The sequence below is a fragment of the Armigeres subalbatus genome, chromosome 2 (genome assembly GCF_024139115.2).
Source record: "Armigeres subalbatus isolate Guangzhou_Male chromosome 2, GZ_Asu_2, whole genome shotgun sequence".
NCBI lineage: Eukaryota > Metazoa > Arthropoda > Insecta > Diptera > Culicidae > Armigeres > Armigeres subalbatus.
Window position 1 is genome coordinate 22,332,385 of NC_085140.1, and position 21,840 is coordinate 22,354,224.

Consider the following 21,840-nt stretch of genomic DNA (forward strand, 5'->3'; position numbering starts at 1 on the left):
GAATCCAGAGTTTCAAAAATAGCTTCTGGATATTCTTCAGAATCAACAACGGATTCTCGATAAACTGATGGAAAATCAATCATCCGCTGGTCAAGACAATGGAAGTTCATCAAGCCAACAATCCACGTTTTCGACCCAGAGGAACAACAATCAGGAGTTTATTATCGAGTCTCTGTCCAGTGGAATCACAGAGTTCATGTACGATCCTGAGAACGGCGTAACATTTGCAGCGTGGTTCTCAAGGTATGAAGACTTGTTCCATGAAGATGCAAAAAACCTGGATGAAGCCGCAAAAGTTAGACTTTTGCTTCGGAACATTGGTACGGTGGCACATCAAAAGTACATTAGCTATATCCTTCCGAAGAAGCCCAAAGATCAAAATTTCGATCAAACCGTATCAATTCTGAAGACCATTTTCGGACGACAGATTTCAGTGTTCAACGCAAGATATCAGTGTCTACAGCTGTCAAAGAACTCCAGTGATGATTTTTACACTTACGCAGGAATCGTTAATCAAAAATGTGAAGAATTCAAGCTTAACGAAGTGACGCCAGATCAGTTCAAATGCCTTATGTACGTGTGCGGCCTCAAATCACACCGGGATGCAGACATTCGCACCACTCTCCTGTCCAGAATTGAAAGCAATAAGCCTGATGATGATATGACGGTACATAGGTTAGCAGATGAATACCAGCGACTGATCAATCTAAAACGCGACACAGCAATGGTAGAGAAGCATAGCAGCACGGAGCAAGCAGTATGTGCCATAACTCGTACAAATCCATCAAGATTCACTTCCAGCGATGAACCTAATGACGTTCCGAGATCACCATGTTGGAGAAATGCACTACTCGAAGCACTGTTTCTTTGTCAATCATGAATGCCACACGTGTAAGAAGATTGGTCATAAGAAAGGTTATTGCGCCTGTTTTGAGAAGCCGATCAAAAAGCAGAAAGATAAACGATTCAAGCAAAAGTTTCAAGCACAGGGGGTGTTCACTGTCAATCAAGTAGAACTATCGGATAGATGGAAGTATGTCACAGTGGAGATCAACGGAGTACCAATTAAACTTCAGCTCGACTGTGCTTCAGACATCACCATCATTCCTGAAGATGTTTACGTTCAACTAGGTTCACCTGTAGCAAAAACCCTCCATTGATGCAGTTAATGTTAGTGGCGAAGAGGTTGGACTTATTCGTGAATTATAGTGCAGCGTTTCTTTAATGAACTTGGACTTTGCAAAAAGAAAAAGGTGTCGTTCACAGTCAAACCTGGTATCAAACCCATATTCCGTCTGAAACGACCAGTTCCTTATGCATCTGCAAGCAAGATTGAAGTAGAATTGGATCGTCTTCAAAAACTCGGAATTATCATACCTGTATCGTATTCAGAGTGGGCTGCTCCGATAGTAGCTGTGACAAAACCAAATGGACGTGTCAGAATATGTGCCGACTACTCAACAGGATTAAATTCTGCATTGAAGCCACATCAGCATCCGTTACCTCTACCTCAAGACATCTTTTCCAAGCTGGCCAACAAGAAGGTGTTCAGTCAAATAGACCTATCAGACGCCTATTTACAGGTCGAGATTGATCAAGATTCACGAAAGCTGCTCACAATCAATACTCACAAGACACTTTTTAAATTTACACGACTTTCTCCTGGTGTCAAGACAGCTCCAGGTGCTTTTCAAGAAATTGTAGACAACATGATCGCTGGTTTGGACGGAGTAAGTGGCTATTTAGATGACATCATCGTGGCAAGTGATTCAGTGGAAGAACACATGATTCATTTAGAGCGTCTGTTTGCACGTACGTTTGCAACTAACATTTGAGGTGAATGTAATCGTTTTTAAAGCTACTTTTATTCAACTTGAAATTGTATAAAGGGCCTGTACAATTCATTGAAGCTTCTAAACAAACATTACACCTACAAATCTGGCGAACTTAACCAGCATTTATTTGGTACTCTTAAACAACTTGTTTACATTTATATTGAAACTGCTATACAGCAACTATAAAAGGTTTAAATCCAACATCGCTTGTACAATCCATATTCACATATCTTACAGCCGTTTTCCAAAGATTCGCTGAATAATTGTCATATAGATTTTACCTAAGCATAAACATTTTCAACCAAATGACAGAAATAATATAAGTGTAGCAATACAACTTATGTTGCCTTTATATCACCACAAAATATCACCTACTCAACACTGGTTCGAAAACTGCTTATATTACGCTGTCTCAGCTTTTATGCAGTTGGATGTCATAACTCATATATAATCTATTAATAGAAATTGGTTTTATAGGGATTTATTTAATGCTTATAGCTAAGCTTACAAAGCTAAAAAAATATATAAAATAATTTTCAACCATTCACTCCTACTGTCCGGGAATGGTATTATTTTTTAATATTTTTGAGTATTTAGAATTAGGTACCATATCTTTACTTAAACCTTTGATCAATTTTATTCACTCATACCTGGATTTGAACTAATGATTCCTGCGAAGACTTCTGGTGTGACGTTGATTTTTCCCTCGGAGCCACGATGGATGTTATTTAAATCAACAATAAAAGATATTCTTAAACGATTGATGCTTCGAACAGATTTCGATGCTGTATAAATGTTTATGTTAGTAACCTTTAGCTGAATAAGCTTTAAACATTCGGGACACTTCACATTCTGATAGCAACGAGATCAGTGATGCCAAAAAGCAGCTGGATTTTATCATTGAAAAAAGATTAGAGAGCTAAAGCACACAAATATAAATGGATTGAAAAAGAACAGTAAACCAATTTGTTTATCATTAAAAAATCATGAAAAATATGAATTCATATTTGCAAAAGTATTGGATTTGGATTGGTATTGTTTTACGATTTAACGGAAAAATGAAAAAAAAATGAAAATATTGGAATATATTGGAAACTTATCGAAAACTGGCACCACTTACTCTCAGGCTGCATAACCAGCACTAAAAAAGTAATTTTGCATTCTGTCGCTCGCGTTCTTTGGAGTTTTTTATCGTAAAATTCAAGTGGAGTAATAAAATAGCTGAAATAATGAACCAAACTACTGGTAAATATACTAAGTAGAATACATATTTTTTTAAATAAAACTAATTTTTTCAATGCTTACAGTCTCTCACTATCATTTCAGCGTTGTACAAACGTTAATATTAGTTGCTCTCTGTAGCTCTAAAGCAAGTTTACACAACGTTAAAACGATTTAGAAAATAGCTTAGCGTGATAACCTAATAATAGTTTTTAAAAAGCTGCATAACAGCTTTCGCGCTTTTTTATTCAATTAAAAAACGATGCTGTATAATGGCTTCTAATTAGTTGTTAGAACATTTTTCAGCTATTTTTATGTAACTTATGACTTATTAAGCGTTTGTTGCTTTAATACAGCTTCTATATGATGCATGAGCTAGTAACACTAGCTTATTCGACCAAAAATGTTAGTTGGGGTATTCGCGAATATGGTTTTACTCTCAAGATTGAGAAAAGCAATTTCTTCATGAGTGAAATTAAGTATCTGGGGTTAATCGTTGATTCTCAAGGTATACGTCCAGATCCAGAGAAGGTTCGAGCTATTAGTGAGATGCCGGCACCGCATGATGTCACTACCTTACGATCATTTTTGGGTGCGTTGAATTATTATAGCAAATTTGTGCGTGGTATGCATAAACTACTTGAACCGATGGATGCATTACTGAAGAAAGACGTCAGGTGGTACTGGTCTCCGGCTTGTCAACAATCTTTCAACCAATTCAAACGGATTTTGCAGTCAAACCTGTTACTCACACACTATGACCCAAGGCTCGAGATTATTGTTGCCGCTGATGCTTCCATGAGTGGAGTTGGAGCGGTTCTGCTACATCGTTTTCCAGACGGCACAATTAAGGCGGTTTGTCACGTTTCCAGAACCATGACTCAAGCAGAGAAAGGATACAGTCAAGGCGAGAAAGAAGCATTGGCGCTAATTTTTGCCGTTACCAAATTTCATCGAATGTTGTTTGGACGTCCATTTACATTGCAGACAGATCATAAGCCTTTGGTTTCCATTTTCGGATCGAAGAAAGGAATTCCGGTTCACACCGCTAATCGGCTACAACGGTGGGCGCTAACTATGTTGTTGTATAATTTCAAAATCGAATTCAAATCAACGGAAAGCTTTGGATACGCCGACTTCCTATCAAGACTCATAAATCAGCATGCTAAACCTGAAGAGGAATATGTTATCGCAAGTACTCGAATGGAGACCAGCATTAGAATAATCCAAACCGAATCACTTTCTTCGCTTCCAATCACACACGAAATGGTTGTAGCTGCTACTAAGGAAGATAAAACACTTCTGAATGTACTTCAACAAATCAGAACTGGATGGTCAACAACCAATATGGCACCTGATGTGAAACCGTATCGTGCACGACAAGAATCGTTATACAGTTCAGGGGTTTGTGTCATGTTATCGGATAGAGTGGTCATTCCAGATGTTCTTCGTACACCAGTTCTAAAGCAGCTACATGCTGGACATCCTGGGATGGAGCGAATGAAAGCTATAGCACGCAGCTACGTATTTTGGCCAAACATCGATGCGGACATTGAAGATTACGTTCGACGATGCTCCCGTTGTGCAGCAGTAGCCAAGTCTCCCACAAAGACAACACTTTCATCTTGGCCAATTCCTACACAGCCATGGTCTCGTATCCATGTGGACTATGCCGGGCCATACAAGGGCAATTTTTTTCTGGTTATCGTCGACGCTCTCACCAAGTGGCCAGAAATATATTGCACGAACTCCATGACATCATCCGTCACTATAAACAAGCTTTTAGAAACCATAGCAAGGTTTGGATTACCAGATGTTATCGTGACTGACAACGGGACACAGTTTGATTCAAATTCCTTCGCAAAGTTTTGTGAAAAGAATGGAATAGAACATATTAAAATTCCACCATTTCATCCTCAGTCGAACGGACAAGCCGAGCGGTTCGTCGATACATTGAAAAGGGCGTTAACAAAAATGGAATGTGATGCAATTGAAGAGGCACTTCAAACGTTTCTGTTCACGTACAGATACACTCCAAACAAATATATTGAAGATTCAAAATCACCTGCCGAAGCGATGCTTGGAAGAAAAATCAAAATGAATTTGGACCATCTAAAAAAACAACAACCCAAGTCGTTACAGGTTAATCACCAGCAAAATTACCAATTTAATAGATCTCATAGAGCCAAAGAAAGGATGTTTGCTGCCGGTGATGAAGTATAGGCAGAAATTCATAGCGTATATATGAACGATACTGGGCTGCTGGAAAAATAATCGAAAAAAAAGGAAGTGTGACGTACAACGTGTTTCTGACGACGTGAGAAGAAGAGGACTAATCAGATCGCATACAAACCAACTAAGGCACAGACATGTTAGCAACACAAGTATGGCGGAGGAAGAATAGTTACCAATATTAACGCTTTTGAATGAATTCGGAGTGTTTGAAAAAGAAGTCGAAATCAGTCAACAGAATCTAGAAAATGAACCGCTGCTTTCTGGACTCAGTGTATATCCAACGGAACAATTATTGACAGCTCCCGAAGTACGAGTCAACCAATCAACTGGACTTGGAAATGTGGATGCATTAGAAGCCTCTGATGTTCCCCCGAATACTCCGGATGGACCAAGAGAAACTGCCCAAATTAATTTAAACATTCCAGACACACCAACTCCAGTTTCCATTGTAAGGGAATCAACATCAAGAACACGAAGGTTTCCAGCATTTTTTAAGGATTACAATCTTTTCTAAGGGGGAGATGTTAGCAGGCCAAACTTAAGACCTAGAACATCATAGCAATCTATGTTACTTTGACACTAAAAATAAAAAGCATTCTTGTTTTCACCTCAGTCCAATCAAGACGTTATTTGTCCAGATCTCTGACTGTCCCATATATAACATTTTGTTTTGACCAAGTTGTAGTTTTAGATGGTGGGTTTGGGTGCAGTTCTCACAGACCAGGCTGCCGTATTCGTTCACAGGGAGGATGATTTGCTTGTAGATAGCGAGCCTTTTTTTTTTCAGGGATTATGACGCCCAACGGTTGATCAGCGGAGATAACAGTTTGAGCAAGACATTGCATTTCGTCAATTTTTTGTCAATCCGTTGTCTGAAATCAGCATCATTGGCCTATTACACTGTCCAACAATTGAAGATGATTTTCTCAGGCGGAACATGTTTGGGGGATCTCGAGTGGGGAAAGATGATGGCCTGAATCTTCGCCGAGTTAGTACAGACCTTCCAGCTGATGAGGTACTCTGTCAGAGCATCCAGGCAACTCGGGTCGGTTGGTGTCCCTGGATGAACGATGGGAATTAGCTGAGCGAGCGACACTGATTAAAGGTCAGCGAAAGGAGTCAAATGGATGTTGCTTGCATGCTTGTTAATGGCTGGTTCGTGTGGAGATTGAGTGAGCTGACCAAGTGGCGACCTATTTCAGCGGCCTTTTTGCAGGAGTTCTTAGTAAATCCATTGTTGTTTGATAAGGTCAAATAGGAATTTTATAATCTTGGTTGATTTCCAGAACGGCTTAGGGAGGGTAAATTTCCAGAATAGTCTGGGAAAGCGCAAATCTTATAGAAGAAACCACTATTCCGCCATTGATAATTTTGTCATACGATTGCTGCGTTATTGCAGACTTCAATTTCATCGCAAATGGTCAGAGCATTGTGTTCGCCCCATTAGCACAGGCAGCCCAGTACGATGGTACTGCCTGCGTGACATTTCGTAAACGGATCAAATTTTTGGTGAATGTATCAATGATTAGGGTGTACCTGGCACAACGTTTTTTGGATGGCGTGTAGCTGCTCGTCGATTTCCTTCGGTGTTGCCGGATGACACTGAACTCCTGGTAGACGACCGGCTGCGCGATGTGGCTATTCATGTTGGTTATGTACAGGTCTATTGCTGCATGGACTCCGGATCGAGCCAAGTGGAGGACTCCGGGCTCATAGGATCGTGTGGCCTTCCTCCATGTCGTTCCTCCAGATGGTGCCATTTGATTTCCGCGACTGTTGCCACAAACTTAAGGCTTTGCATTCAGGCCACTGCGCAGCCGAGTGGCAACATGCGAGGGAATCGGAACCAGTTGTTCCGGGGTGTAGAGCGTAATGTAGTCCTAATATTAACGAAATCCAGCAGCTTGGAGCTTGAACCGACGCAGCTGCCGCTGCCAGCGGCTTGTGCGGTTGTTACGCTAAGTGGTTTGAAATCGCTCGACGTAGAGCCGGGTTGGTTAGATAGTTCACCTCGTTGAGTGCAGGAACATGTGTTTTCTTCGGAACAGTCATAGTGGAAGCCTTCGTCATGATTTCCAGGCTCTACTTCGGATAGCCCTTTGCAGTAGCCCGATGTATGGCGCCGTAGTTAGGTTCGGTCACCCTCATCTTGTCGCACTGATCCATTGAGGGTTGCCACACTTCCTGCAGTGCGGCTTCATACGACAGTTTCGGGTGCCGTGCCCAAATATGAAGCACTGGCATTGCGGTGGACTGACCGATATCGCTCCCAGTCAACGACTTTGTATAATTTATATTGCCGATCAGCTTCAGGTATGTGCTGGTAGTGAAGACGTGCTTCAGGTGGACAAGGTAAAGCAGGTTTGTGTACAGGCACTACTGGTTACAGGCCCAACTTTCGAGCCAATTTTGATGTGGCGTATTTTATGGATCTTCCTATAAGGCCTGTAACTTACATTAATGGGGTCTCCAGTAGCCTTGCGAGCAAAGGCGTAGGATTGCCAATCCGGAGATGGCGAGTTCGATTCTCGGTCCGGTCTAGGATGTTTTCGGGTTGGAAACTTTCTCGACACCCTGGGCATAGTGTATCCTTTGTACTTGCCACACAAGATACATACTCATGCAATGGCGGGCATAGAAAAGCTTTCAATTAATAACTGAGGAAATGCTAATAGAATACTAAGTTGAAAAGCTGGCCAAGTTCCAGTTGGAATGTAGAGCCATTTAAGAAGAAGAAGAACTTACATTCATCTGATGTCCGTGTTGCGGGTACACGAACAGGATAGTTTGCTTGATATTTTTTGGTTTATCGTTTATTATCAATAGCTTCAATGGGATTGAAGCTATTAATGTTCAAAATTTTACATAATTCGTGGTGGTCATTAAGTTTAAGATAGGGAAATGCCCCCTCAATGCAAAACGACTCTTGGGTATTCCCTCATATTTACCTTTGGCTTTGGTTTATTTCTAATATTGTCAGAAATTTGGCCCCAATATTCCTTGATATGCAAAGAATGTTTAGGCCAAATTTGAGCATAATTAGTAATAGAAAACCCCCTGACAATAATAGAACAAAACCTGTCGAAGCCGTCATTTTCCTTACGTTAGACGAAAAAGTATCAAACTAAAAAAAGGAATTTTCCACATTTCCTAATTCGCGTTGTTGTCTGAGAAGTGCCAGATAGAAGGCGTTTTGCCTCATAAGTTTTCTGGCAACGAAATATTACCACTTTTTTAAATGTGAATATTATCAATATGGCTGTGACTTTCTACAATTTTAATGTGGGATCAGCTAGCTTTATTGTGTAACTGTTGCATGAGGTAAAAATAATCATGAAAATCGTTTCAGATAAGACATTAATGCAGCCTTTGCTGAGCTAGGGCATATTTCCCCTCCTTCCCCTACTGATTTTACACCCAGTATCTTCGGGTAAGATGTTGTCCAACGTCAAAATGGCAATCATACCGAAATGAAGGAATTTTTGTATATATGTGTAAAATCAACGATATCATGCTTCGTGCTTCAGTAAAACTTAGATCTAAGGGATATTTCGGAAATTTAAGAAACGTAGGCAAAAGAAATCTATTCTAATAATTTATAATTTTACTCCTCTTTTTACAATCAAATAACTAACATTAAATTGTACTTGTTTCTGTATGCTTAATGTTGTTCCGGTTTCCGTATATCAGCAGCACTATTTATGCCGATTCAACGGGCTCGAATATCTATGCGAAAATCTCTCTTGAATTTTGTTGATCTCTGTCACTATTTTTTTTTATCATTCGATAGTACTGAACTCTGCCTAAAACTCGATTGCCATGCTAGCCTACAGATTTTGGGCGGGGAAGGCTGGTCTGTGACCTTGCCGAAACATTTGCCTTATCTCTGCTGGGACCCCGAATGGTAATGATGCAAGTGTGAAATGTTTCTCGAAAAAAAAAAATATAAATATATCTATGCTCAAATTGTAAATTTACATTCTCTAGATAATTGCTCATCTTCTGTCTTATGGTCTGAACTATGAAGAGGTGACCGAATAGTTTTGGTTTAGTCAAACGTGGTTTCCTCTCCTTAATTTTGAAAGTCTTGAAGAATGTGTCTAACTCGAAATAGGATTGTATATTAGGGTTGAAAATCTTGTTTGGTTAAAGAGGAATGGGTTCTATACAGTAAAGTTCCTTTTCGTTTTTCTATCTTAGTCTACTAGTTCCTAGCGCAAATAAATACTCACCCGAACACGGTTGCGTCCTGCGTAAGAACGCCCCCGCACTACCTAATAAACAATAGACGTTACATTCTACGGACCCTCGTTCCCACCGCTGTTCAATAAATAATAATAAATGAGTGACTTTTTTCCCAACTATTACAGGCAAACAAAAATTATAACATAAAAACGATTTAAAACTTTCAACATGATCATATATAAATAGAGCTGCGTTACTCGCGATGAGCGTAGGTAAGGTACGTTCACACGCTGCGAATACAAAGGCTCCTATTATCTGTACGTTTTTTATGTCTTTGATACTAGGACTGCACCGCCTTGATCGCTATATTTGGTGGATGGGAGGTTGGTGGTAGATTTTTGAAATCTCATTCGCGTTACTACGACTCGGGATGTACTTTCAAAAACTTCGTTAGTTCTTCGGTGAGACCGTTATCAGCTTATGCGGCGTTACCGGAGATATCTGCAATAGAAGGAAAGACAATATATTTTCTCGTATAAGAAATAAATTATCTCGTACAGTTCTGGTTGCTCAGGTAATATACACATGTTTTATCTATTCGGGAGAACGAGTCTTCTTGTTTTGTCTCCTCCCGGCATTCTAGCTTGACATCACGGCAAAAAAAAATTTGCCAACCTTCTCACTCACTATGTCTAAATAAAAATGTTCTGTTTCTACGCTGTTTCATTTATTGGGAGTTGCTGGCCATCTTTTATTATAATTCTTGATATCTGTCTCTATGGGTAAAGTTGTTTGGATATTAGTTTGCATTTCAAATCACACGACTTTATTTTATGATGTAAAAAAAATAATAAAAAAATTTCACACAGCAGATTATTCGGCTGAACATATTAGAAACAATCCAGCCGAAGCCACTGTTTTTCCTATATGATTAAAAATCCTCTAACCCGATTCCACAGTTATCCAAAAACTTAACTTACCCACAATGCTCGGCTGCTACTCATCATGTCATCCGAGTCGTCCTCGTCGTCCATCATGACCCGATCCAGTCCGGTCGCATGCGACTGTTGATCGATAAACAGCAACGTGTCCTTGCTGCACGTGTTTGCCCCCCGTATCATCGATACAGCATCCGGTTCATAGCCGGATTTATACGCGGTGAACGACGACGGCCGATGGTGGTGGTGGTGATGGCTCCAGAGAAACTCCGGAAAATGCGAGCGCGACGTCGGCAACGAGAATCGACTGCTCGAATCGGGCGACTTGGTCGTTGTGCTATCGCTCGTTTCGTCCGACTGTTCCGAGGTCGTCGGTTCCGTGGATTTCCTCAATTCGGGCGACGAAGGCTCATCGGTTAGAGTTTTAATGGAACCATCTTTTGAGGAATCTTCTTCGAATATGTCTTCCTCGTCGAGCGATTTCACAAGATCCTCTGTGATTGAGGGGGATTTTTCCGGTAAAACAATTGTTTCGTCATTGCTTAAATTCTGTGTTTCCACTTCTGCTTGAACTACGGTTGTTTGGACTTTTTCAAATTCAACGCTAGCTTCTTTAGACAGCTTGTTGTCGCTTACTTCACTATCACTCTCGGAATGTATGGTAGTTTCTTCAATTTCGGCTTTCTTCGGAATCACCGGGACTTCCGGAACAGCAATAATAGATGGTACAGTCGTCGTGACAGTAGCAGGAGGAGGAGCTGATTTTGTAATGTCTACCTTAGGTTTGGATTCGTTTGTGATGCCTAACGGGGCTGCAGTGATCTTTGAAACCCAATGATCATTGCCAGAGCTGGAGCTGGTCCCAGAACATTCCGAACCATCAATTTTACGTCTTTGGTAGAAAAGTATATAAGCCTCATTGTTGACAATCTCTTCCTGGATGCGTTCATTGGAAACTTGCGCCACACGTTGATCATCAAACTTGTACCACTGATGATCATAGGGATTTTTACATGCAGCCGTGTAGTGACCAGTTTCCAAAGTGTCGCCCTGATGGTAGCAGACCGCATAAAGATCATATTGATTATCCATTTGCTGATGATGTTGATTGTAGTGGTTTGAGGAATGTTTCATGTAACGGTTAGTAGTTTTCCGCCAAGGACTCCAGTTGTCATCATTTCCGTTAGTGGCGGAGGATGGTTCTGCATTGGGATCCCTAGCCAAATGGGGTGACATATCAAAACCGGTCAGTGGAAACTTTACCAACGTGGTCAGCTTGGCCGCCTGCGGTCCGCGTGACTGTTGCTGTCGGAATCTTTTGAAATGAATAACCATAATATCCGGAAGCGACCACAGCCCTAAAGTTTTCACAACCGGGAGATATTTCTGACAGTGAGGGCACCTCCAAGCATCTTCGGCACTGAGCGTTTCTGCTTTGGTATAATGCTCTAAACACTGTTCCAAAGTGAGTGCCGAACTTCCTGGAATCTTCTCCTTCATCTGACTAACACTTTCGTGTTCCACGAAAGGATCTGTCATATCGCTAAAGAATCGTTCAGGATTAGTCCATTCAATTAATAGCTTTACGTGTGCCGGACCAGCATCTGTTGGTAACACCGACAAGGCCAAATCGATCATCTCGGTAAATAACGGATGCTCTACATGGGACTCCAAATAAGTATCCGCATCACATGACGGATCCTGTAATCGCATCTTAAACATCTCCTGCATGGGTGTACTGAATGCAAATACTTCCGATTTGAGAATACTCGCCATCTCCTTTAACAGCAGCTTCTGCAGTTCTACATACGACACGTCTCTATTGACAACTATACAAAACGGTGTTCCAAACCGCCGAATTTCGCCGCTTCCGACGTCCCGTCGTCCATTAGTAATGCACAGCACAATTTGGGTCATACCCTCCGCGACCGGCGGACTTTCGATGCAGTACACCGAGCCATCGTCCCCGATGGACGATACCAGATGTGAATCACAGTACACCCGATTGAAGCCCGCCTCGCACACCTCGGCCAGTATCATCCGATCGACGGCAATACCGGTGTCGGCGTGCAGTTGCTCTCTTAGCACCATCACTGGTGACCCGTGGGGCACTCCCAATCCCAGCTGGACCTGTTTCGGTTGCTGCGAGGCGTAGATCACCCGCACGAACACCGGCTGCAACGTTAGCTGGGGCAACTGAACCGAAATGCAGTGGAACGGGTCGAAGGTATTGCTCTGCTTATGGCACCGGGGACAGGTCAGCGAGGACCGGAACTGGGCTTGAAAGACGGCCTGCACGAACGAACTATTGCAGCGGATGTGGTTGGCTAGCGTTTCGGCGGCGATCACTTCATCCGAACGGCCGTAGTTGTTCTGAAATTAAGGAAAAAGAATTAGTTTTCATTCTAACCTCTTACATTAAAACAGATATACAAAATAGAACTGTTTAGTGAAGATAAATAAGTCCCAACAAGTAAATTTTCCATCATAAATCATGACTAGATTTGTCAGCAATCCATTCTAATTCTTGAATCCATTGATGGATACTTCTAGTGACTGCCAAAGATACTTTGATATACTAAAGACCGAAACCGAATTTCAAAAACTCATTAAAGATCTAAGGTACAGTGGGCTATGTGAAAAAAAAACTCAGCGACAGTGCTTCGGATTAAGGTACAGTGGGGTAAGTGGGTAAATGGGGTAAGTGAAAAAAACCCAAGTATTTCACTGATGAAGCACAGAATTATTCAATTTCACGTCACAATCATACAAGGCCATTCAAATCAATGCGTTGAATAAGTGAAACATGAAATAATGAACCATTTCAACATGCGAGAGTAAAAGTGTATTAACCTTTCAAGTTTATCTTTTGCACAAGTTGTTTTGCGTGTCAATAAATACAAATATTTTTTTATGTTGGTTTCCATAACACATTCATTTACTGCATTTATAAGTTGGTTTTCTTTGTAGTTCTGAATTCCAGCCACAAAAATATTAATATGAACATCAAAAATTTTGAAAAAAAAAGTTTTATTGCTTTGCCTGTTTTTTACCATGGGTGGGGCAAGTGAAAATTTTCCGAAACTGAATGCATTTCTCTATTTTTTCCAAACACAAATAAGTTCTACTAAGCGTATATAAACAAATAATACCAATTCGAACTCATTCGAAGGCTTTTGGTTATTACAGTGATACGTGGTAATACTAAATCAGGAACCCAAAGGGCCAAGCGTGTCAGTGTTTTAAATAATCCATGTTTAATAAATAATTCGTAAAAAAACGTTTTTTTTTTTTTTTTTTTTTTTTTATGAAGGTTTACTGGCGGGACTCTGAATAGAGTAGAAACCTCTGCACCAGGCCTTTGATGATACCGTTGCATAATTCCTTTCGAAGCAGTTTGCCAGCCGTACACGGAACATGTCGTCCAAGAAGACGCTGTTGCAACTGAATCAGAGGGAATTACGTTCATAAATAGTCAGACAGGTCTCATGCTAACTAACATCGTTATAGTTTAAAGTCATTTTTGTCATTTTCTTGTCAGAATCAAACTATTTTGTCAGTTTTATGCTATTTAGATTTGATGTCTATTGTCATTGTACGCGCTCAAAATCGACCGAAGCAGTTTTTTCGACTCACATGGAACACGTTGCCCAATGCTTTATTGTAGAAACTGAGTCGGAAGTTTTTTTTATCAAATATAAGAAAGTGTTCAATTTATAAAAATGACAAGTTAATAACTTTTGAAGCAGTTTTCCAGCCGTACAAGGATCATGTCGTCCATTAAGACACTGTTGAACTGGCTCAAAAGACATTATATTTACAACTCTAATAGATACTCTCTCCCATTATCTCATTCCTAATCACATACATTTTTTTTTAATCTTTCGTTTATTTTGGAGAATCAATTGCCGAATCATATATATTGATCTGTACGATGTCATTTTTGTCTGTATGGTCAGAAGGTATGAAGTATGCGTTTCTTGAATTACTTTGTTTGCCTAAATTATTGGTTCATCCTGTGTCAATACTATCAAACGCAATGTAAGTTATGTCTTGTAAAAAGTGGAAACTGTTCGTGCATTTAGTCTTTTTATTGTTATTCCTTTGTCAAGGTATTACTATTTTTATGTTCTAATAAGTAGCTTGATCGTTTCCAAACTAACTGTCATTATCTATCATGTACTAATGATCAGTTATGAGTCAGCTATAGGATTCACTTTTCGGTGGCAAAGTAAAGCTTCATCACGCCTATTCCCTACTATTAGTAAAAATTATCGTGAATGAAGCCGTCATAAGATTGTTCATATACCATCATTATAATGTGTGGTATTTTTTATTATTGCTTTTCGAAGTGAGGCATAACAAAATAAAACTGGCACCACGTTCCTAGTTTTGAAAAACTTCTCCTCAGTGAATCCAGCAGTCAATTCCCTACGAATGTCTTGAATATTTTGTTTTTAATAAATACCTAGCTAGCTAAATATAAGCGTGGCTACGACTCATCGTCACAGGGAACGCATCAGAAAAGTATTGCCGAAAAGAAGAGAACTCACATCATTATCACTGATGAAAAGGGCCTGACTGCACTACCATTCAAGGCTCCAAGACACGATGAACGTTAGATCACATGCTTATGCGTTAAATTAGAGCGTCAATACCAGATATGTGACGCGGCACCAAACAAAAATAGTCAACATGTGATACCACCACGACAGGATATGTCTTTGGTTGCCATATCAGTGCTAATGGCGTAAGCCGACCCACCGCGGCAAGGTAACATATCCGAGGGGAAGGAATAATTCGTGAAAAAAATGTTATTTATATAACTTAAATACAAGAATCACTACTATTGCAAATATATCAACAATTATGATTTATTTAGTTGAAATTTAAAAAAAATATTTATTTGTTAATGTAGACTCTTCTACTAAAATCATAAGTGGAGTGTTATTTGAAACACAATATGATTCCAGGTTTAGTGTTTAGGTTTAGGTTTAGCGTTCTACGCACAGCTGGAGCAGACATACGATGGATGCCCACTGCGGGACGTCAAAATCGTCATCGGTGACATGAACGCGCAGGTAGGAAGGGAGGAAATGTATAGACCGGTCATCGGACCGGATAGTCTGCACACCGTATCGAATGACAACGGCCAACGATGCATAAACTTCGCAGCCTCCCGCGGAATGGTAGTCCGAAGCACCTTCTTTCCCCGCAAAAATATCCACAAGGCCACATGGAGATCACCTAACCAAGAAACGGAAAACCAAATCGACCACGTTCTAATCGACGGTAAATTCTTCTCCGACATCACGAACGTCCGCACTTACCGCAGTGCGAATATTGAATCCGACCACTACCTCGTTGCAGTTTGCCTGCGCTCAAAACTCTCGACGGTGTACAACACGCGTCGAAGTCGGACGCCGCGGCTTAATATTGGGCGGCTACAAGACGGTAGACTAGCCCAAGAATACGCGCAGCAGCTGGAAGTGGCACTCCCAACGGAAGAGCAGCTAGGCGCAGCGTCTCTTGAAGATGGCTGGAGAGATATTCGATCCGCCATTGGTAGCACCGCAACCGCTGCACTTGGCACGGTGCCCCCGGATCGGAGAAACGACTGGTATGACGGCGAATGTGAGCAGTTAGTAGAAGAGAAGAATGCAGCATGGGCGAGATTGCTGCAACACCGCACGAGAGCGAATGAGGCACGATATAAACAGGCGCGGAACAAACAAAACTCGATTTTCCGGAGGAAAAAGCGTCAGCAGGAAGATCGAGACCGTGAAGAGACGGAGCAACTGTACCGCACTAATAACACACGAAAGTTCTATGAGAAGTTGAACCGTTCACGTAAGGGCCACGTGCCACAGCCCGATATGTGTAAGGACATAAACGGGAACCTTCTTACGAACGAGCGTGAGGTGATCCAAAGGTGGCGGCAGCACTACGAAGAGCACCTGAATGGCGATGTGGCAGACGAAGATGGCGGTATGGTGATGGACCTTGGGGAACGCGCGCAGGACATAATTCTACCGGCCCCGGATCTCCAGGAAATCCAGGAGGAGATTGGTCGGCTGAAGAACAACAAAGCCCCTGGGGTTGACCAACTACCAGGAGAGCTATTTAAACACGGTGGTGAGGCACTGGCTAGAGCGCTGCACTGGGTCATTACCAAGATTTGGGAGGAGGAAGTTTTGCCGCAGGAGTGGATGGAAGGTGTCGTGTCCCATCTACAAAAGGGCGATAAGCTGGATTGTAGCAACTACCGCGCAATCACATTGCTGAACGCCGCCTACAAGGTACTCTCCCAAATTTTATGCCGTCGACTAGCACCAATTGCAAGGGAGTTCGTGGGGCAGTACCAGGCGGGTTTTATGGGCGAACGCTCCACCACGGACCAGGTGTTTGCCATTCGCCAAGTACTGCAGAAGTGCCGCGAATACAACGTGCCCACACATCATCTATTCATCGACTTCAAAGCCGCATATGATACAATCGATCGGGACCAGCTATGGCAGCTAATGCACGAAAACGGATTGCCGGATAAACTGACACGGTTGATCAAAGCGACGATGGATCGGGTGATGTGCGTAGTTCGAGTTTCAGGGGCATTCTCGAGTCCCTTCGAAACCCGCAGAGGGTTACGGCAAGGTGATGGTCTTTCGTGTCTGCTATTCAACATCGCTTTGGAAGGGGTAATACGAAGAGCAGGGATTAACACGAGTGGCACAATTTTCAATAAGTCCGTCCAGCTATTTGGCTTCGCCGACGACATAGATATTATGGCACGTAACTTTGAGAAGATGGAGGAAGCCTACATCAGACTGAAGAGGGAAGCCAAGCGGATTGGACTAGTCATCAACACGTCGAAGACGAAGTACATGATAGGAAGAGGTTCAAGAGAAGACAATGTGAGCCACCCACCGCGAGTTGGCATCGGTGGTGATGAAATCGAGGTGGTAGAAGAATTTGTGTACTTGGGCTCACTGGTGACTGCCGAAAATGATACCAGCAGAGAAATTCGGAGGCGTATAGTGGCTGGAAATCGTGCATACTTTGGACTCCGCAAGACGCTTCGATCGAATAGAGTTCGCCGCCGTACCAAACTGACCATCTACAAAACGCTCATTAGACCGGTAGTCCTCTACGGACACGAGACCTGGACGATGCTCGTGGAGGACCAACGCGCACTCGGAGTTTTCGAAAGGAAAGTGCTGCGTACCATCTATGGTGGGGTGCAGATGGCGGACGGTACATGGAGGAGGCGAATTAACCACGAGTTGCATCAGCTGTTGGGAGAACCATCCATCGTTCACACCGCGAAAATCGGACGACTGCGGTGGGCCGGGCACGTAGCCAGAATGTCGGACAATAACCCGGTGAAAATGGTTCTCGACAACGATCCGACGGGCACAAGAAGGCGAGGTGCGCAGCGGGCAAGGTGGATCGATCAGGTGGAAGATGACTTGCGGACCCTCCGTAGACTGCGTGGCTGGCGACGTGCTGCCATGGACCGAGCCGAATGGAGAAGACTCTTACATACCGCACAGGCCACTTCGGCCTTAGTCTGAATAAATAAATCTAAATCTATATATATAAAAATCAATCTATGTATGTATGTTCGCTAACTACTTCTGAACCACTTGGCCGAATTCAACCAAATTTGGTACACACGTTCTCTATCCTCAGGGGAAGTTGACAAAGGGGGTGGGAGGGTCATTTAGAAAAGGGGGAGGGGTTTTGTTTAGAAAACGAACAATTATGTGTAACTTGCATCTCCTAGGGCCGATTTCAATCAAATTTTGTACACATATTCAATATAAGGAGACAACCATATGAGAGTGTAATCTTTGAAAGGGGGGAGGGGTCTGGAGGGAGGGTATGGTTCAGAAAACGGGTAATTCAGAGTAAATTCTGAACCCCTGCACCGATTTCAACCAAATTTGATACAAACATTCTCTACCCTAAACAAAAGATAACAAAGCGGGTGGGGCGGTCATTGTAAAAAAAGGGAGGGTATGGGGGGAGGGTTGTCTTTATAAAACGAGCAATTCAGTGTAACTCCCAACCCCAGTACCCATATCAACCAAATTTTGTACACATATTCACTAAGAGTAGTCGATCATATGGAAGTGTAATTTGGTAAAGAGGGAGGGGCTGGGGGAGGGTATTGTTCAGAAAACAAGCAATTCAGTGTATCTTTTGAACCCCTGGACCGATTTCATCCAAATTTGGTACACACATTCTCTATCCTAAGGAGAAAATAACAAAGGGTGGTATGATCATTGGGAAAAAGGGATGGTAAGGGGGAAGGGTTGTATTTAGAAAAAGAGCAATTCAGTGTAACACCTAACTCCCAGGACCGATTTCAACCAAAATTGGTGTACACATTTTCTATCCCAAGGAGAAGATAACAAAGGAGGTGGGAGGGTCATTGGGGAAAAAGGGAAGTTATGGGGGAAGGGTTGTCTTTAAAAAATGAGCAATGCAGTGTAACTCCCAGGATAAATTACAACCAGATTTGGTACACTTATTCTCTATTTTTGGAAGATGTTTATTGAAAAGGTAGAAGGGCCAAACAAATATATAAAAATAGATTGATACAAAGGAACAATTCTATGAGCGGTAGATCTACCTCTGTGGGTTTTGTGCTACAGCATTGGACATTTTAATTGAATAATTTACTTTTCAGTCCCTAGCAAAGCCGAATACATATAGCTATTAGCTATCTATATATCTCGGATACTTATTCAACGTATGTGACGTATGTGATTTTGTAAACAAAAATTTAAACGTTGATTTCTGCAATCTGATAGCACTCCCACGCAAACCATCGCCACATACAGGTAGGGGAGGTTTCGGCTACATGTTCGTTGTGTTGGTTTGCGTAGGAGTGCCATCATATTTGACAAATCGACGTATGCATCTTTGTTTACAAAATCACATACGTCACTTTTGAATAAGTACCCGAGATATATAAAACTCAATGTTTGTATGTTTGTGTGTATGCTCCAGCCTAACTTCTGAACACATTATTGTATTGTTTAGTTATCGATCAATTTAACCATTTATCGAAATTATGGTTGCCCAGTGACAAGCAATGCTTAATGTGTTTCCTTCTGGATGGTGAATGTGATCCCTTCTTTAAAATACACGTTGGCCCGGAATCAGGCATCGGTGGATGTTTTTCCTTCTTTAGAAATAAACGTTTGCCCGGAATATGGCGATTATGGGTTTGCTCCCTTCTTCAAAACCAGTCAATGTTTTCAAATGAAATCTGCCTTCTTCTGATCAAATGATGAAGTATCGATAAGAAAACGCAATTATCCTGTTGACCAATTGGTTTATTCATTTTCCGATTGTGAAAAAAAACTGCGAATCAAACTGGCAATTCCGAGCAAGGCCGGGTACATAAAGCTAGTACTAAATAAATGATTCCAGGTTTGATTAATATTTCAAAGATAATTTCTCTGCATTATCGCCAAGGTTCATTATCTTACTATAAACCTGAAATAGAAAGTAGTGTTAAACACAAAAGGAGATGAGATATTAGATCTCAAAAAATTCAAGTAAAAAAAACATAAAAACATAAAAATCATTTAAGGAGGCACTCTAGTGCCCTTTGACTTCCATGAAGTGTCCAAAAGCGTCACAACAGATCATAGTTATGTATGCTCTATTCAGTATAATTATCATTTATATGAAATATATGAACAGAAAATGTGTTCTTATAATGAAAAATCTTTTTTTTTAAATCATTTTTTCACTTACCCCACATGTGGGGCAAGTGAAAAATTGAAACCGATTTTTTTGTTTTCCAAATAGTTTGTATCATAAAAGCACAGACAAACAGACATAACACGTCGAACATTCACTCATCAAATTCATCGTCATTTAAACACTAACGACATCTGTTGATTTCAGTTAGTTGGGCAAATCACGAACTAGATGGCGGTAGTGAGCAAATGTCAAACTCGAACAAATCCGATGCGCAGGCCATTAGTAACCGACTGGCCTACTAATGATTATTTGAATTTACCAGTAAATCAGTGAACGATGAAAATTTGACGAGTGTTATGTCCGTTTGTCTGTGATAAAAGTATTTTTCAAAGATCTTGTTCGCAGGCATATAAAGATTGGATAGGTGATTCGTTAAGTCATAAATATGATCAATTTCAATATTCTATACAACTTTTATGACTTGATGACTTGATAACATGAAGTATTCGATTTCCTTTACCCACTTGCCCCATTGTACCTTAATAATTTTTAATTTCCTTGTCATAAGACGAGTTTTTACAATTCCATTTGATTCCACTACTTTATTGTTCCTTTGACAGATACGTATTTCGACCTCAACAGTAAGGCCGTCTTCAGTGTCTCGTATCTGTCAATGGTCCAGTAAAGTAGTGGAATTAAATGGAATTGTACAAACTCGTCTTATGACAAGTAAATACATTCCACTAAGAGTTTAAATAATTTTCGTAACATTTTTAATTCACAATTCTACATGACCGGCCATTCAAATCATTGCTCTAAATAAGTAAAACATGAGATAATAAACCATTTACCATGATCTTAAATAAATAAATAAATTTCAACAACCAAGATTATTCACTTATCAAGTTGATCTTTCAAACAAGCTCTACTGCGTATCATAGAATATGAATATTTTTCTAAGTTGATTTCTTAACCACGTTTAAGTGCGTTTTCATCTTAGTTTTGTATTCCAGCAACAAAAATATGGATAAAAGTATTATATGACTTTGCCTGATTTTTACTATGAGTGGGACAAGTGTAATATTTCCAACATTAAACGAATTCCTTATTTTTTAGGATTTTATTTATTTATTTGGCACCCTGTGCCTTATTTCATTTAGTATACTAAATGTATTCTAAATGTATCCTATATTGCCGTTCTACGCATAATTGTCCCATGTACATAGGAAATCCCAGTAAACATGGGACAAATATGCATATGAAGGCAGTATGGGATACATTATATATTCAAACCACTCGTTATATGTCCTCAAATCTGGGTAATTATTCAATGTAGCGTTTGAGCCAGCGCCCTAATTCGAATTTTAATAAAGGTTTTCATCTCCTCATGAACTTTCTCAAGATCTAGTCTGTTCTAGGAGTTATACAAATCAGATTCGAGTTCCGTTTCGGTTGGAGTATTTCCTAGTCGATAATTTTCTCGACATTTATCGTGTTAATTGCATAATCTGTTTATACGTAAATAAAGGTGACGTGGCTAAAAACCTCGCCGTAAATGACTGTGGAAGTGTTAAACGAACACTTAGTTGCAAGGCGTCATTGTCCAAGTGGTTGGCTCTGAGAATAATCACGTCTAAAGGTGATTCCAATATTTCTTTCAAAGTTGTACCAAAGGCTTTCATTGCATTCCAAAAACGAACGTAAAG

The 21,840-nt window shown here is 40.9% G+C and overlaps 2 protein-coding genes across 3 annotated transcripts in view; one reads left to right on the forward strand and one right to left on the reverse strand.

The window, feature by feature from the left end:
- Positions 1–4,524: 4,524 nt before the first annotated feature.
- Positions 4,525–5,279, forward strand: LOC134214612 (uncharacterized protein K02A2.6-like). The gene has a single exon (XM_062693943.1). It carries the CDS (start codon positions 4,548–4,550, stop codon positions 5,277–5,279), a length of 732 nt encoding a protein of 243 aa, XP_062549927.1. The 5' UTR covers positions 4,525–4,547.
- A 3,594-nt stretch (positions 5,280–8,873) lies between these two features.
- LOC134218178 (ubiquitin carboxyl-terminal hydrolase 31) overlaps positions 8,874–21,840 on the reverse strand; it is a 58,432-nt gene continuing 45,465 nt past the window's right edge. For both annotated transcript variants that reach the window (XM_062697078.1, XM_062697077.1), the window contains exons 5-6: positions 10,457–12,787; positions 8,874–9,977 (exon numbers count right to left, since the gene is read on the reverse strand). In XM_062697078.1, coding sequence (XP_062553062.1) covers positions 9,927–9,977; positions 10,457–12,787 — 2,382 coding nt within the window. In that variant the 3' untranslated portion in view covers positions 8,874–9,926. The remainder of the gene's footprint in view (positions 9,978–10,456; positions 12,788–21,840) is intronic.